The 15,752-nt window shown below is 36.5% G+C and overlaps 3 protein-coding genes across 4 annotated transcripts; 2 read left to right on the plus strand and 1 right to left on the minus strand.

Annotated features, from left to right (window-relative positions):
- Nucleotides 1–1,177: 1,177 nt before the first annotated feature.
- On the minus strand, nt 1,178–7,656 carry LOC143458593 (uncharacterized). The gene is made up of 5 exons (XM_076955384.1): nt 6,719–7,656; nt 6,284–6,384; nt 4,955–5,174; nt 4,146–4,319; nt 1,178–3,983 (listed from the first exon to the last, which is right to left on the minus strand). The coding sequence occupies exons 1-5, from the start codon at nt 6,837–6,839 to the stop codon at nt 3,583–3,585; spliced, it is 1,017 nt and encodes a 338-aa protein (XP_076811499.1). The 5' UTR covers nt 6,840–7,656; the 3' UTR covers nt 1,178–3,582.
- Nucleotides 7,657–8,533: 877 nt separating this feature from the next.
- Nucleotides 8,534–11,115, plus strand: LOC143458595 (uncharacterized). The gene is made up of 2 exons (XM_076955387.1): nt 8,534–10,075; nt 10,160–11,115. The coding sequence occupies exons 1-2, from the start codon at nt 9,356–9,358 to the stop codon at nt 10,430–10,432; spliced, it is 993 nt and encodes a 330-aa protein (XP_076811502.1). The 5' UTR covers nt 8,534–9,355; the 3' UTR covers nt 10,433–11,115.
- Nucleotides 11,116–11,205: 90 nt separating this feature from the next.
- On the plus strand, nt 11,206–14,304 carry LOC143458594 (pachytene checkpoint protein 2 homolog). Of its 2 annotated transcripts, none has more exons than XM_076955385.1 (3): nt 11,206–11,222; nt 12,695–13,427; nt 13,575–14,304. In XM_076955385.1, the coding sequence occupies exons 2-3, from the start codon at nt 12,732–12,734 to the stop codon at nt 14,184–14,186; spliced, it is 1,308 nt and encodes a 435-aa protein (XP_076811500.1). In that variant the 5' UTR covers nt 11,206–11,222; nt 12,695–12,731; the 3' UTR covers nt 14,187–14,304. The 2 variants fall into 2 exon arrangements, with proteins under 2 accessions (XP_076811500.1, XP_076811501.1); XM_076955386.1 differs by lacking the exon at nt 11,206–11,222 and adding an exon at nt 11,595–11,614.
- Nucleotides 14,305–15,752: the final 1,448 nt, after the last annotated feature.

Consider the following 15,752-nt stretch of genomic DNA (forward strand, 5'->3'; position numbering starts at 1 on the left):
GTTCTTCTGTTTGTTTCTACTGTAGCAATAAAATTAATAAGAGCCGCATCAGAAGGATGAAAGAGCCGCATGCGGCTCCGGAGCCGCAGGTTGCCGACCCCTGGCCTAGGGCCTCTCATGGTCTAAATCCGGCCTTGATTACGGCATTCGGTCTAATTTGTACGTTGACTTGGTTACAATATTGGTTTCCGGCTTATGCCAGCCATTATACCTAAATTGTCTACTTGATTTTGGCAAATCTATATCTGAGAAAAAATAATGATCACTCTTCACTAGTCGTAGGTTGCAATAACGTGATTTTTGCATAGCAGTAAGCGCTGCTGCCATAATGGAGGACAGCCTCCGTAGAAATGCACTGTTAAAGCTTAGGTCCAGGTAACATAAATTTGTATTTTCCAGGAAGCCGTGAGTGCGTCGCATGCCATTCGCGCCAAAGCGATACTACTAATAGTAATTAAATCAATGTTTGTTAGTTTACTGCAACTTTAAATTTTTTGTTTGTTGGAAAAGTTTGGATTTTGGACTAGTTTATTTACACATATTGTTTACGAAGAAAGGGAAAGTTTGGCTCTTTGTTTATAAGGAGTAAAACCACTTTTGACAGCCTTTCTTGTCTGTCCTTCGTAACTGAAACAAAGTGCCGTCTGATCCCATATCATGCATTTATGCGAAGAACATTCACAAAGATCTGATTTGTTGTCTTTTTAATGTAGGCCTACACATTGAAAACCTTGTTGTTCGATTACGCTGGCGCTCAGCATCAACTTGAAATAAAAACATCTAGGTTGCTCTGCTGCTGATAAACACATGTTGAAGTTTCAGTTGTTTTGGGCTATGACAGTAAGCTGACAAAGGATACGAAAGCCCAAAATAAGCATGTCAGTACAGCGTTACGAGTTGAGAACTGAACAGACTTGAGTATAAAGCAATTACAAAACTTAAACTTGCATATTTTCGTAGTCTATACGCGCCGGCGGACGTCATGGTCGTAAAGGACAAGACAAACAAAGGTAGTATCGTGTAACTTTAAAATTAGGTTGCATACGAAGTTTGAGGTTAAAAAAGCAAGTGTTGCAAACCTGTGGCTGATCAGGTTTTCTATACACGATAAGAAGCCTTCATATGATTGACAGGAAGGTCACGTGTTCTTTTCGGGCAGCACTGATATAGATGCATATCGGCCAACAGGTAAAAATTTATTTGAAATAAACTAGAACGGATAATCGTAAAGTAGTATGAAATAGTGCGGACAAAAGTTGACAACGCAAGGGTATAAGTTATAGAATTAAGTAATCAACGAAGGAATGTAAATTAAGGACGAAAACAATAACTTAAAGAAAAATGTACAGAGCGTTGAGCTTGCTGCTATAATCACAAAATAATCGTGGTGAAATAATAAAAATAAAATCGCCAATGATGTAATTGTTTGAAAAAGGCGTCTGAGGCCACAGGATAAATCCAAGCAAAAAAATAAATAGGCTACTGTAAATCGGAATGTACCTAACGAAAATTTATTTCATACAAATATGCCAATTCTGAATAGAAAACCGCTAAATTAGACAATTTTAATTGTATTTGTTTAAATCTGTACTGAACTTTACGCGTTCGCCAAGTTTCCGTAATAAAATATAGATAGATAGTTTGACCGAAAATAGGCATATTTTGCAGTGACTAGTAGTTTTGTTAATGAACATACTGTAAAAACACATTGCCGACGTGTTTAATTACCGCACAAAACGTTGCGCACATTGACTGCATGTACGCTATCCTTTATTTACCATGCATTAATTACCTTGCTTTATTTACCTATAGTATTTTTACAAATTACCAGTTTCACACCATAAGTTTGGTGCATAAAAATACAATTGCGGCGACAACCTAGAATTTGAGGGAGAGCGTTTACGACAAAAAAATCTGTAGAAACTTTGTGATAATGCGATAAAAGTCGTAGGCTACCATAAACTCGTAGTAACAACTGTTGTTACATTACTATAGCTGTTCCAAGTTTGCTAAAGCTACCATCCTATAATCCCAGCTTTAATTTTTGTGGCTTGGCACAATTCTAGACTCGGCACATTGCACAATAGCGTTGTGATAAAGTGTATTTATCTGAGGTCGTGGATTCGTAGCTTACGCTTCATAAGAAACCGGTAGGAATTGCAAATTTTGACAGAAAGAACCGCGGATTAATTTATCTCTCGCGGATTTACGGAGAAAAGCTTTGCTTTTCAAAATATTTATATGGCAAGAGCGTAATTAAGTCTCACTTCTCATTAGTCACTACGGTTTTGAAACGTACCACAAACGCAAACTTTATCCAGCTCACTAATATGTAACACTTAAATGCTCTTGAAGTGAATTGAGGTGTAAGTTGGCCATACCTTTTGTGGTGTATTTAGCGAATGAGCAATTACAACACAACAAAATGCGTGTAAGTCGTAATGCAAGTTTATTAGCAACAAAATATTGTGGGGTGTGTTATTTCCATTTACAAAAGATTTACTACGGTTAATTATTTACCACCTGGACTTGCAAAACTTTCAACCGGTTAAGAACCGCTGTACTAGTCCAAGGTTATGTTACTACACAGGTGGAAGATATAACCTTATCACCTGTATTTATTTATTTATTATGAGTATGTGATAAAATAATGTCATCTGTCATATTGTTACGTTTAGTGATAGACACCAAAACTTCGTTCGAATAAATGCCAGAACACATTTTAAACAAAAACTATGTGTTAATTATTTATCCAAATATCAATCGACATCTCAAAACCAAACATAGAATTAACATTCATTTGTTGTAGCCAAGTAACACGGCTGATACTTTCCAGGGAAATTTATTGATTACGGAACAACCATATATCATTTTGCAAAAATATATTTATTGCAAATAAAATAAGTACCTTGGTAAATGTGAAGCTTGGTCAAATTGCATATGGTGGTTAGTATATACAGTATATTGACTACATTACATCAAAACACACACACTTCAATATGAAGTTAGTAGAATAAACTCAAGAACATTGCATTGATAAAATGTTATATATTTTTGTGAAACAGAGAGTATGCTGTAGTTTAGCAATAGTGGTGTTCACATATAGCCAATACTAGTAGAACATAATCAAAATATAAGACAAATTTAGACACAATATGTACCAACAACAATAATAAGACATAAATCAAAACTGACCCTAGCCCATGGTTAACTTTGCTTTTTTATTTTGAGATACCTTTGCCACGTTTTTTCTGCAGTATGGCAACACTGCTAACACAATGCTTTACACCAATTAGGTCACTAATTTTTAGAATTGGACGATATAATGCAAATGACATTTTGTAACCAAGTGCACTTGTACTTGGCATTATAAAATTTGAAACTTCTTAATTCCAAGATGGTCTAGGTTCAGATAAATAAAAACGGCAGTTTGTTTTTGAAGCTCCACGACTAAAGAGCACCTAATCATTTGACTACTCGTGAAAAACATTAGTTTAAAAATCTTCTTGTGACCCTATTTATTGCGGTAAGATTTCAATTGAAGAAGTTTTCAAGTATGTCTTACAATAATGAAACAGAACATTACCTGTATTCTGCACCACAATCTCCAATAACTTGCATAAGTTCTTTGCCTCTAGAACATACAGCTTTAATTGCAGACAAATTACCTGATGTCAACTGCCAAGAAGCGCTAACGCTTCGAAAATTGTCTTTGGAATGGTCACTTTCATCTGCACCAAATCTGCATCCAACAATTACGCCACCAACTACTTTCTCGTCAAGGATGTATCTGGTGGCAATATTTGCTATGCTAACACTGTGTTCTTGTGCTATGGAGTTCAAAACATCCAGCATCTCTTGAAATAAATCCCAGCCACCCCAGAGATCAATCATGTGCTTATACTTGCCCAGAGAAGCTGTGTTCAATTCATGAGGTTTAGGTTCAGGCTTCTTCAGATATTTTTCAGAAATTAGCCCACCACCTACAGGAATTTAGGATTAGTTAACTTTATACGTAAAATTACGCACACGTGAACTGGTTTTTGATAATTTTATGAATTGATTTAAATTAGTTAATTAGCACAAATGCAAAAGATGTTTATTTTAGGAAAACCTATTAAAGTATCAGATGAATAATTACGTACAGAGAGTTCCATATGCAAGAAGTTTGATGTCAAGAGCTTCACAATATTTCTTCATCAAAACTGAAGGCCTTTGGTCAATCACTGAGTACTGAATCTGGTTAGAAGAAATGGAAACACCACTTTCAACCACCTCACGCAGATGTTCCGTATCAAAGTTTGTGAGCGATAATTCACCTGCCAAAAATGTATATTTAATATAAGGCATATGTATAATCAGTGCAATACTACGTTACACATTCATTGTTGTTATCGAAATGCAGCGATTTTCAAACCATTTTTATCATGTCATAACCTACATGTACGCTAGGATGGTATGGATGAGACTGTTCAGGATTGGCTACTTGTTAGAGTAATTCAAAGTACAAAAAAGATGGCTGAGAAACGCTACAGTGGTACAGTAGAATATGCTTGATATGACCAGCCTTCGGATATTATGACCACTTTGTCCATCTTTTTCAAATTTTTCGTGTAATTTAAGCAGCATGTTAGTGACAATTGTGCCATGTTTATTAGCAATTCATCTACTGAAGTCGACTTTAATGTTAATGAAATAAGTAATGAATTTGATGTTTTTTGTCATTTTTGCCTAACTGCATCAATCTTAGTGTGGTTAAACGATAGTTTAACAGCTTCGGTTAATGCAACCATTTGGATATTATGACCAAAATGTCCTGGTCCGAAGGTGGTCATAATAAGCGGCTTCTACTGTATATAATACATAAAATAAATTAATATAAATGCTACATTGACGGATTTCTTGAAGCAAATGACACGTTTAAGCCAAAAATATCAAAAACTATGATATCAACCTATTTTTCCTTCTTTCTGAAGATCAGATAAATGACGAAGTGCATCTAGATAGCGTTTATCATTATAATCCCACCAATGAAACTGCAGGCAGTCTATTTTACTGACTTGCATTCGTCTCATTGACTTATCCAGAAAAGCTTCTATTCTGGTGCGTGACATATCACCAGGCCGTGGCACTAATTTAGTCAAACCTTGGATTTCATTTAATGTTTCATCTCTCTGCAAAAATACAAGTTTATACATCAGTTACACTCATACAGATACAACGGTAAATTTTCCCTTTATCAGGGCTTCTTAAATTGTGGGTTTCGACCCAACTTAGTATCATTTAATGTAATTTTAAGGTTGACAAAAGGTTAAAAGTGTGGAGCTAAAGCTAAGGGAAACAGAGTTGAAAAGAGACACGCTGTGAGAAAAATTAGTTCAGTTTGTAAATTGTAATAACATAAACATGAAATAGATTGACAGAAACGAATCGCAAATCTATTCATATCAGCACAAAACAATTGAATTTCGTGTGTTTTACATTAAAACATTGGGATTACTAGAATTCATGTTAGCACTTTAAGAAATTTAGTTACTAAATTTAATTGGCTAACTAATTATTATATTGTCTATTATTAATTGTCTACTATTAATACTAACTACAGTCGACTCCGCTTAATTCGGACACTTTGGTTCCGCTCACTTTTGGCCGAATTAAGCGGAGAAACGGCTTTGTCCGAATTAAGCGGAAAATCAATTGTTCGTTTCATGGTCATGCATAAAGGCAGAAAACGCATTTAAAATACTGTACTGTTGCGTAATAAATGAATTGCAGCTGCGCTATACTGCAGTAATTGGCATTGATCGCATAAAATGTCTTCGTTTACTTTAGTAAGCAATTTCACTTTTTGTGCTAAACTTTTCTGTACCATTCTGTCCTACAAGATGGACGCAATTGTACCGAAGTAAAAGCGACTATGAAGCTGGCATGGCCTTATATGAGTTCATTGTCGATTGTTACTGCATGAATCATCATTGTTTCACCACAATCACTCATAATGCAATTGCATCTTGTGTTAAAACGAAGGAAGTACTGTTTATTGTGTAATAACTAATAACCTAACGATGGAATTGCGAACCTGTGTCCGAATTAAGCGGAGAATTGTCCGAAATAACGGGAGTTTTTTACGTTCAATTTTTACTTTTGTTCCGTTCCCGAGCATTTTGGCCGAATAAAGCGGTTGTCCGGGTTATCCGGTGTCCGAATTAAGCGGATTCGACTGTATTATATTATTATTATATTGGCTAACTAACTATAATACAACTATTTATGTTATTCTAACCAATTTCATAAAGCTTCCAAATATGTCTTCAGCTGGACCATAAATATCTGCCATGTCAAATGTTGTAAAACCCATCTCTGCATAAGAGTTCATAGATGCAACTAAAGGCCATAAAACAATGTATGTTATATAAACAATGAAGTTAATATTTTACTGGCAGATTGCATTGTTTGAGATAATCAGTTCCATTTATACTTTCGAGAAAAGACAAGCAGCAGACAAATTTTGGTAATTACACTTGAAGTTTTAGTAACAATTTTTCACGGATGAAATAGATGCTACCTACATTAAGGTTAATAGTGGCTAATTCAATAAAGATTTTACACATAGTCAGGTTAACAGATTAACATCTCAGTGAGAACATAATCCTTTAGGAAAAATTATTTCAAACTGTTAAGTCGGGAAGTGCATTAATTAACATCAAAGCTAGCTTACCTGCCCTTTCCGCATTAATGCTGCCATGTGCTCCTGAAACTTGCCACATGCCATTAATCACTTTACAAATTTGTAAACCATTTTTTAATTGAGTAGTTGGCATTAACGGAATCAATGCCATTTTTCTTGATATGAATAAAATAGGAAATCACAACCTAAGGAGTGCAGATTACAGAAAGCTACATATTTATATGTTCCAAAATCAGAAAACAAAAAGTTTCTGGCAAAAAAATAGAGAACACTTTCTGATGCTATGACGATTTTGCTACGCCTCTCTTTCAATTCATCAGACCGGAAATTTGGCGATAATCAACCAAATCTTATGTCTGCAGGCGCCAAAAATTAGGTGTATAGAAAACTATAAATATTAAGTTTGGAAGAGAAAAATTTGTGTGCGTATCCAGCAAAATTGCAATACACAGCAGAGAGATCTGCAAGATTATTCTATCACAATCATTCTACTGTGCTTGAAGTTTAAAAGGCTTACTACAGAAAAATGACTATTTAAAAGAATGCCTGATTTCTGCAACAAACTGGAACGCCAGTCAATAGACACAAAGCAAACTTAGCATTCTAACCAGCAGAATACTAAGCATGGCAAAGGCTGAAAATTTATAAACAATGATGATAAAGGCCCGAACAGTGATTGATTGATTGATTAAATTCTGAAATAAATGGTTCCATCTATCCTGCTGTAACCATGTATAGGAAGTAAATATAAACTTTTTAACAACTTGGACAAGATGGAGCATTACACTGGCTTATGATGTCTGCCATTCTATATGTTGGAAACTGTAAAATAATCCAAAAGCTAAGAGAAAAACAAGACAATTTTGTTGCCTGAAAATTGATATTGGTCGGTATGGCATCACAATCTTTATCCTTGCACTAAGGAAAGTCTTTGCAGATTTTAACTTGGCGATAAATCTTCATCGCACGAGCAATGGTTACTGAGCTTGTCGTAGTGTAGTGCAATCATAGATACTATATAAATATATAATTATTAATTATATAATATCTTCCTATATTCGTGTTTATATAGTATCTATGGCTAGTTAGCATTGTAGACTTTTATAATATCTCTATGATTTTGACACATAAGGTTAACCTTACTAGGCTACCTGTACACTTCAATATATAATGGTGCGGAATTGCTTCATGCTTTAATTTCTTCATTAATTTAAAATTATAAAAAAGTTATTATTTGCAACTATGAAGGCCCCTGTGATGCGGTTGTGGCGACCAGTTCACACCATTGGACATTTTTACTTTAATTTCCGCTTAACTTTTTCGTTAATTAGCTTACCATCGTTTATAAAATCCTGTGTTTTAAATCTTTATTCATTATGATCATCACTACTATTACGTTTGTTACTGTGTAATAAAGTTTTATATAGATTGTTGGACTTTTGAAGTGCTATTCGAAAAGAGCCAGAAACCTTTTCTTTTTCTTAGTGGTTAGCTCAACGTTTGGTGAGTTTTGTCAAACTCACTGAATTGGAGCAGATGCTTACACCACGTGCTTCTATATAACAACCACCCTAGTGGCCTCCAAAATTCCAAAAAGCATGCCGTGGAAACTACAAATTGTTTTCTTTCTGCTCAAACCGCACTTGAGAAAATTATGATTGTGAAACAAGTAAAAAAGCACCTTTGGTATGATGTGATCAATGCATAGATTTCAACCTAACGTTGGATAAAGGTTATCATTCTACAGTAAATAAATCTTTTTTGTCTTCCTTTAATTTATTCGCAATTACTGTATCAGGTTTGACCAAGTTTGACAAATTCTCGTATGAATTTGTAGTGGCTTGGGAGCCACATCCAATAACGTTATATCAATTGTGGAAACATGCGCCATTTAGTTACTGAAACATTGTTCATGATAAAACTGCAACTAGCATTTCTGCAAGCTGCAATTTGGCTGCAGTTGCAACTTTATAACACTGCAATCGTGATGCAACATTTGGAAACTTGCTCTAAATAACTTTATGTGAAAACGCCGTTTAGTACGTTACCAGGCGATTTCATAGCAACCCTGGTTGTAACTGAATGTAATTCCCATAGCAAACGCTTTGTGTTCATCGTTCGCGCGTTTTGAAATGTTCGTGTATATTGTGTTGAATATTTCCGTTCACATCGCTCCGCTTTATAAACTCGTGCTGATACGCGAGTACCCGCGCAGACAGAGAGATATCGAATCGTACGAACGTATTACGTCAGTCGTGTTAAAATGTAATTCGTTAGACTTGTTTTAATTGGTGAATGCTAAGTTTGTGCTTGTGTCATATTAATCGGAACCTGTACAGTTCCTACAATAAAGGATTGTTTTCTGATAAACTGTATCTGTTAATCGTAATAGCTTTCGGCTAGTAACAGTAGTAACACGTTAAGGTTAGAGATTTCTAACCGCACGCAACCACGGAGTCAGATCATTAATTCGGCAGGTAAATTAAGACCGAATAGTGTAAGTTAAGACTGACAGCAGTAACCTCCGCATTTTGGTGACAACCGACGTGGACACGACGTGTTTCAACAATCCCTACAGCCCCGTTCTTCACTGGCAAAGCTAAGTCAGAGTATCACATTAGCACACGATTAACCACACGGCCCGTCGAGCCAATTCAGGATACGACCATGTCAAGCGAAAACGAAGAACGATCGGCAGAGCCCTCCAGCAATGAGGCGGCCGGATCCTCTGGTCTGGGGGCTGACAGGAAAGAACTGATAAGTGTGCGGACACAGGACACTACCTCGAGGAACGATTTGTTTTCACACGTCAAGCTTCCTACCTTTTGGAAATTCAATCCCGAAGCATGGATCTCCCACCTGGAACACAAATTTTCTCTGTATCGCATCGCTTCGCAAACAAACCGTTACTTGCTAGCAGTAGAAGCAATACCGGCTACAGACCTCGCATTACTTCGTTTGCCTTCCGCGTCGGCTCAGGACTGCTACGATATCTTGATCAACGAAATTTTGAGGAACTTTGATAAACGTGAGGATCATTTGGATTTTTTGTTGGCTGACCTCACGCTGCATGGTCAGTCACCCAAACATCTAATGCGGGAATTGATGAGTGCAGTAGGTCAAGAGAATCTTACTCCGCCAGTGGTTAAACTAATTCGTGCAAAATTTCTCAAAGCGTTACCGCCAGACGTCGCAATTGCGCTAGCCAGCGTGAAATACGAAAATCTACAGAGCCTCGCGATGCACGACCCACCGATTCCTGATTCACCAGACTCACCGGATGAACAGCCGGCCCCCGCTCCACAACCGTCGATCATCAGACCGGGAGAACAAGGCTCGGATTACCCTCTGCCCGGGCGGCGGGAGATGGCGTTTTTGAAACAAACAGTACTTCATCCGGTTTACAAATATTATGAGATATTGTCACCAGAAATTTCACATTTAACCAAACATTCAGACATTTCACCAAAGGTCCTAGCATTTTCATCACCACCAACCACTTCGGCAGAGGACCTGGAGCTATGGTTCCAGCGACTGGAAGCAATGTTCGACCTCGTTCCACAGATTAGTTTCGAGACAAAAATCTTCACAATGATAGGAGCCACAGCTGCTGTCCAGTCAACCGACTTGCTGCGGTTTTTCCTCCGCCTGAGAAACACAGTACCAATTGGAACCCAGGCTTACGAACAATTCAAAAGTTATCTGAAACATCGATTGATGTGTGAGACACCCACCAAGTGGTAACAGAAGGTGGTTGCAAAACGGCAAGCTGCAAAACTGTAATTACTCTGTTATCTGTAAATAATCATTGTGTTGTTTTTGTGATACCCGCGTAATCAGGATGTCATTTTTAATTGTCAATTTTTTTCCTTCCGTAGCGGGGGAGGAATGTAGTGGCTTGGGAGCCACATCCAATAACGTTATATCAATTGTGGAAACATGCGCCATTTAGTTACTGAAACATTGTTCATGATAAAACTGCAACTAGCATTTCTGCAAGCTGCAATTTGGCTGCAGTTGCAACTTTATAACACTGCAATCGTGATGCAACATTTGGAAACTTGCTCTAAATAACTTTATGTGAAAACGCCGTTTAGTACGTTACCAGGCGATTTCATAGCAACCCTGGTTGTAACTGAATGTAATTCCCATAGCAAACGCTTTGTGTTCATCGTTCGCGCGTTTTGAAATGTTCGTGTATATTGTGTTGAATATTTCCGTTCACATCGCTCCGCTTTATAAACTCGTGCTGATACGCGAGTACCCGCGCAGACAGAGAGATATCGAATCGTACGAACGTATTACGTCAGTCGTGTTAAAATGTAATTCGTTAGACTTGTTTTAATTGGTGAATGCTAAGTTTGTGCTTGTGTCATATTAATCGGAACCTGTACAGTTCCTACAATAAAGGATTGTTTTCTGATAAACTGTATCTGTTAATCGTAATAGCTTTCGGCTAGTAACAGTAGTAACACGTTAAGGTTAGAGATTTCTAACCGCACGCAACCACGGAGTCAGATCATTAATTCGGCAGGTAAATTAAGACCGAATAGTATAACCATAGTGCCTCCGCAAATTAATGCAATTTGTTTATTTCTTGTTGGAATATTTGTAGTTTATTAATTTTCTGTATACTTATTTCCAATTTTTTATTTTCCTTTTTTATAAATTGGAATTTTTAAAATCTTTTCTGGAATTTTAAGCGTCCTCATGTGAAAGTTGTCTTTTCGACTTTAAGTTTGTATTTCCTACCAAATCGTTAAAAACATAAACAACAAATCACGCGAAATATCAGCGCGCGAAAAATAGATCAAAAACAAATTTGAACAAGACAAGAACTCTGAAACGCACCTTAGAGGTCGGGGACCCAGGACTTTCTTTGAACTTTGGCTAGACCAAGCTGGGAAGGACCATTGTGTGTTAGTGGTAGGCTCTTTCACTGCAGAGTAGGCTATGGCAGTTTTCACCCAACAGATCTTGGCCCTACACTGGTACTGGAAAGTTTTCTTTCAGTGCGCCAATAAATGCAGTACCAAAATTTAGGGTCAAACAAAGACACTGAATTAAATATGTTAGAGGCTGATGAAAAAAATGGTATATAGGCTAGAAGGATTTCATAAAATGCAGTGACTGTGGGTCGTTGATATTTATTTAATAAAAAATAAAAGTGGCAATGACTTTATGAAATTTTATTAACTGATGAAGAGAGGACTTAATAACCCCTTAAAATAGCCAGATTGCATAGCAAGGGCAACTACATGAGCTAATTTTCCAAAAACATTTAACCATGAGTTTTTGAAAAACCTGTCATCTTTGTGCCTAGTATAGTGTTATACGTTTGGTTTTGCATACAACAAAGCTTAGCCAAATATAATAAAGTTACTACAGTAGTCACCACTTATAAGATCCACCTCCGTTCGAGGAGAAATGGATCCTATAAGCAGCGGATCTAATTTAGGTCTCCATATGACTTAAACAAGCTCAGTGTCCATGGTTGTTAATCACGTAATTTAAATGAACGTCGAAAATAACTTAAAGAACACATAAATCACTCAAAAAACATAAAGATGGACACTGGATAGTCAACGCATGTTTGAAAGCATACTCACGCAAACTACAGTGTCTATTACATCACAACTAGGGATGTGCTACTAGGATACAATTTATTAACTATTATATCACCACAGAAATTTAGTTATTTTTCACAGCGGCCCATTCTTCACGCCACCCTGGTCCATGCTGCAGCACATTTTTTAATGCGTATAATTTTTTCAAAGTTGAAAAGTTTGAATAATTGTATTGTTTTTGAATGAAATGGAAAATAAAGCATGGATATGATAAGTTATGAGGCTATAATAACCTTTAGAATTTTAAACCAGTTATCACTGAATTTATGCATTGTATAGCAGAGTTGGAGCTTGTTTATTTGCGTTTTTTGTTAGTGGTTCCGAAGTGTAACATAGTGTGTCTAATATAGTGAACTTACTATGTATATTTTTGTTTCAGAAATTTTTATTTGTCCACAAAAATTTTCATTTGCAAAATGGCAACTTCATTTGCAAAACAATGCAATGAAGACTTTGGTGGACTCAAAGTCACAGTTGAAGTTCATCAAAAGTCTTCCAGCGTTCTAAGCCAAGATGAAATATTGAAGGCCTTGGTGAAGTTTTGCAAGTCGCATGCATTTTCTCCCTCATTTACACAAGCCATTAGAGAGGATATACATCTATCAAAACATATTGAAAATATAACTTTGTGGGATGCATCGGAGAACATCATGTCTTCAAATACTAACACAATCTGCCAGGGTGAGAATATGTCATTTCACGCATTTCGCTTGCATACCGCCCAACATGAAGATGAGATGTTGGATGCAGAAAATAATGACCTTCCTGCTGCTAGCCACTGGCTTCTTCCATCTGAGGCATTTCATGGTGTTTGGGAGAGCTTAGTTTATGATACAGACATAAAAGAAAATTTGCTTAGCTATGCTTCTACAAGTTTACTCTTTGCTGATAAAGGTGTTGATCAAAACATAATAGCATGGAATAGGGTAGTTCTGCTTCATGGCCCGCCTGGGACTGGAAAGACATCTTTATGCCATGCATTAGCTCAAAAATTAGCCATCCGTTTATCGCATCATTTTTCATATGCTTCGTTGCTTGAAGTGAATAGCCACAGCTTGTTTTCTAAGTGGTTTTCAGAGAGTGGAAAGCTTGTTATGAAAATGTTTAAAAAGGTTTCTCAATTACTAAATTCTTTTTTATATTCTTAATTTTCTATTTAGTCTTACAATATTTGTGAAAAAATAACAAGTTTAGCGTAAAGTAGAGTAGACTTTATCTATAGTTATAACATGAGTTTAAATGCAAATTTGCTTCATTAGGTTGAGGAACTTGTTGAAGATGAAAATCATTTGATTTTTCTTTTGATTGATGAAGTGGAAAGTTTGACAGCTGCTCGTTCTGCTGTACAAAGTGGCACAGAACCATCCGATGCAATTAGGGTTGTTAATGCTCTCCTTACCCAGATTGATCGGTTGAAAAGACATAAAAATGTATTTATTCTTGCGACATCTAATGTTACTGGAAAAATTGATCTGGCATTCATCGATAGAGCTGATATAAAGTTTTTTGTTGGTTTTCCGTCAGCTGCTGCGATTTACAGTATTTTTCGCTCATGCATAGAAGAATTATCTCGCGTTAAAATCATCCAACCAAAAGGTTTGCTTCTTCAAAATGCTTCTCTTGCTTCAAACCCTGATTTACCTGTTGACAAAATGCATGCATTTGGGGACTGTGAACACAGTTTGAATTTATTTAAAATTTCCAAGGCTAGTGAAGGTCTCAGTGGAAGAACACTGCGAAAACTGCCATTTCTTGCGCATGCCCGTTTTGTGAGAAAGGTGGGCTCTGTAACTTTAGGTGAATTTCTTGAAGTTCTTTCCCAAATTGTGGAAATGCAGTTTAAAGAAAGAAATGAACTCCATGATACTTAATATGTTAAAAACTACACATCAGAAAGTTTTTGTTGTTTTTTATTTATTTGAAATTTTATATCAATTGATTCATGGTTGTTATCTTTTTGTAAAATATATTTGCTTTCGTACTACGGCATCAGACTGTTTGCAACTGCTGCAAGTTATTTTTAATATTGTAACTATCTAAATATCTACCATAATTTTTTGGCATAGGATCTTGAGTTTTCAGTGGCATGCCATTTACCTTTTTGGTTTTTCTGGAATTCCCTCTTTATTAATCCCAAACATGTTCAAGTTCTCTTTGACATAAATTTGTAGAAAGACGTGATATTAAATAAATTGTGATGTCATCATAAATGATGGAATAGTCGCTCTCGAAACTTCTCCAACTAAAAACTTTTATGTTAACGCCCAACAATTACATTTAATATGTTATTTGAGGATGAAATCGCAGTTTGAATACGTGATGTAAATTAATTTATGAAATCCTCTAAGATTTCTTATTGGCAGTCTCCAAAATTTAAGTTTCTTTCTTACAAAGCGAAATGGCTCCAGTTGAGAATCACTGCACTTGGGGTTTCAGAAAACAAAGACGAGTGGTTAAATCTGTTTTTTTATAAACATTAGTCGTAGAGTTTCTGGCCTGACTCAAGTCACCATTCGTATTTACTCAAGTAGTCATAGAATTGGTTTCTTGCCTATGTGAAGCGGAGAAAATCCTCGCCTGCCGCTGGCTTCAGGTTACTCAGTACTTATACACAGTGGTGGGGTTCGAGGCGAGGTATCGCGTGACGTTTAGGGCATCAACATAACGGGACTACGGAAGGCGTAGGCGTAGCAATCTGTCCTATGAGGGCCCAGGCTTCCCCGTAAAATTTTGAATTCACATGGTCTAAAATTCACAAGATTTTGCTTTTCTGTCAAAAAACAAACTGCCTGAGATATGCTTGTGCATTTCTTTACAGTTTTCGCTTCCCTAAATTTTGCTATAAGACCTTCAAGATCTCACACCCTTCATTTCTTTGTTGCTATCGAGAGCCTACTACCTCAGAGGTTTGCCAGCAGAGAACAAAACTTTTTCATGATCTTAGATGACGTGAGCGTTTAAGTATCAAGCGATACGAAAGTAATGTCAAAGCAGGAGGAGACCAATTCACACAGAGGTGCGATTCACACAACATTACCCTGTTCTAAATACATTTCATATAGTTAATTAGCATGAGCCAGTGAATGACTCTTGTCCTAAAAAAGTACGATTAGTTAACAATAATATTCATATGCAATACTTGTTCTTTTAAAGCGCTTACACAGAAAAAGGGAGTTCCCGTTGGAGGGGGGAGGCGAGCGCCTTGCTCGCCCCATGCACCTAAAAGAATCTATATTTCTTATACATCCACAGAGATATGTAAGAGTCGCTTGTTGACAAATTGACTTGTTTGTGATAAGGAAGACTGTCTTCTTCTGTCACTGCAGGCTAGGCCTATAGTTACGACCAAAGCAAGGAGGAAACAGGAAAATAATAAACTGGATATATCCCGACAACATAAGGATAAACAGTATAATTTAAAACCGGATTATTTCAAA

Source organism: Clavelina lepadiformis, chromosome 5 (genome assembly GCF_947623445.1).
Source record: "Clavelina lepadiformis chromosome 5, kaClaLepa1.1, whole genome shotgun sequence".
NCBI classification, from domain to species: domain Eukaryota; kingdom Metazoa; phylum Chordata; class Ascidiacea; order Aplousobranchia; family Clavelinidae; genus Clavelina; species Clavelina lepadiformis.

Excerpts from the sequence above, each read along its gene's own strand:
- LOC143458595 (XM_076955387.1), top strand. The coding sequence starts at position 9,356 with ATGTCAAGCGAAAACGAAGAACGATCGGCAGAGCCCTCCAGCAATGAG. Across the intron at positions 10,076-10,159 it reads TGGCGTTTTTGAAACAAACA|GTCCTAGCATTTTCATCACC; the intron begins GTACTTCATCCG and ends ATTTCACCAAAG.
- LOC143458594 (XM_076955385.1), top strand. The coding sequence starts at position 12,732 with ATGGCAACTTCATTTGCAAAACAATGCAATGAAGACTTTGGTGGACTC. Across the intron at positions 13,428-13,574 it reads TTATGAAAATGTTTAAAAAG|GTTGAGGAACTTGTTGAAGA; the intron begins GTTTCTCAATTA and ends TTGCTTCATTAG.
- LOC143458593 (XM_076955384.1), bottom strand. The coding sequence starts at position 6,839 with ATGGCATTGATTCCGTTAATGCCAACTACTCAATTAAAAAATGGTTTA. Across the intron at positions 6,385-6,718 it reads CATTAATGCGGAAAGGGCAG|TTGCATCTATGAACTCTTAT; the intron begins GTAAGCTAGCTT and ends TATGGCCTTTAG. Across the intron at positions 3,984-4,145 it reads TCTTGCATATGGAACTCTCT|GTGGTGGGCTAATTTCTGAA; the intron begins GTACGTAATTAT and ends AAATTCCTGTAG.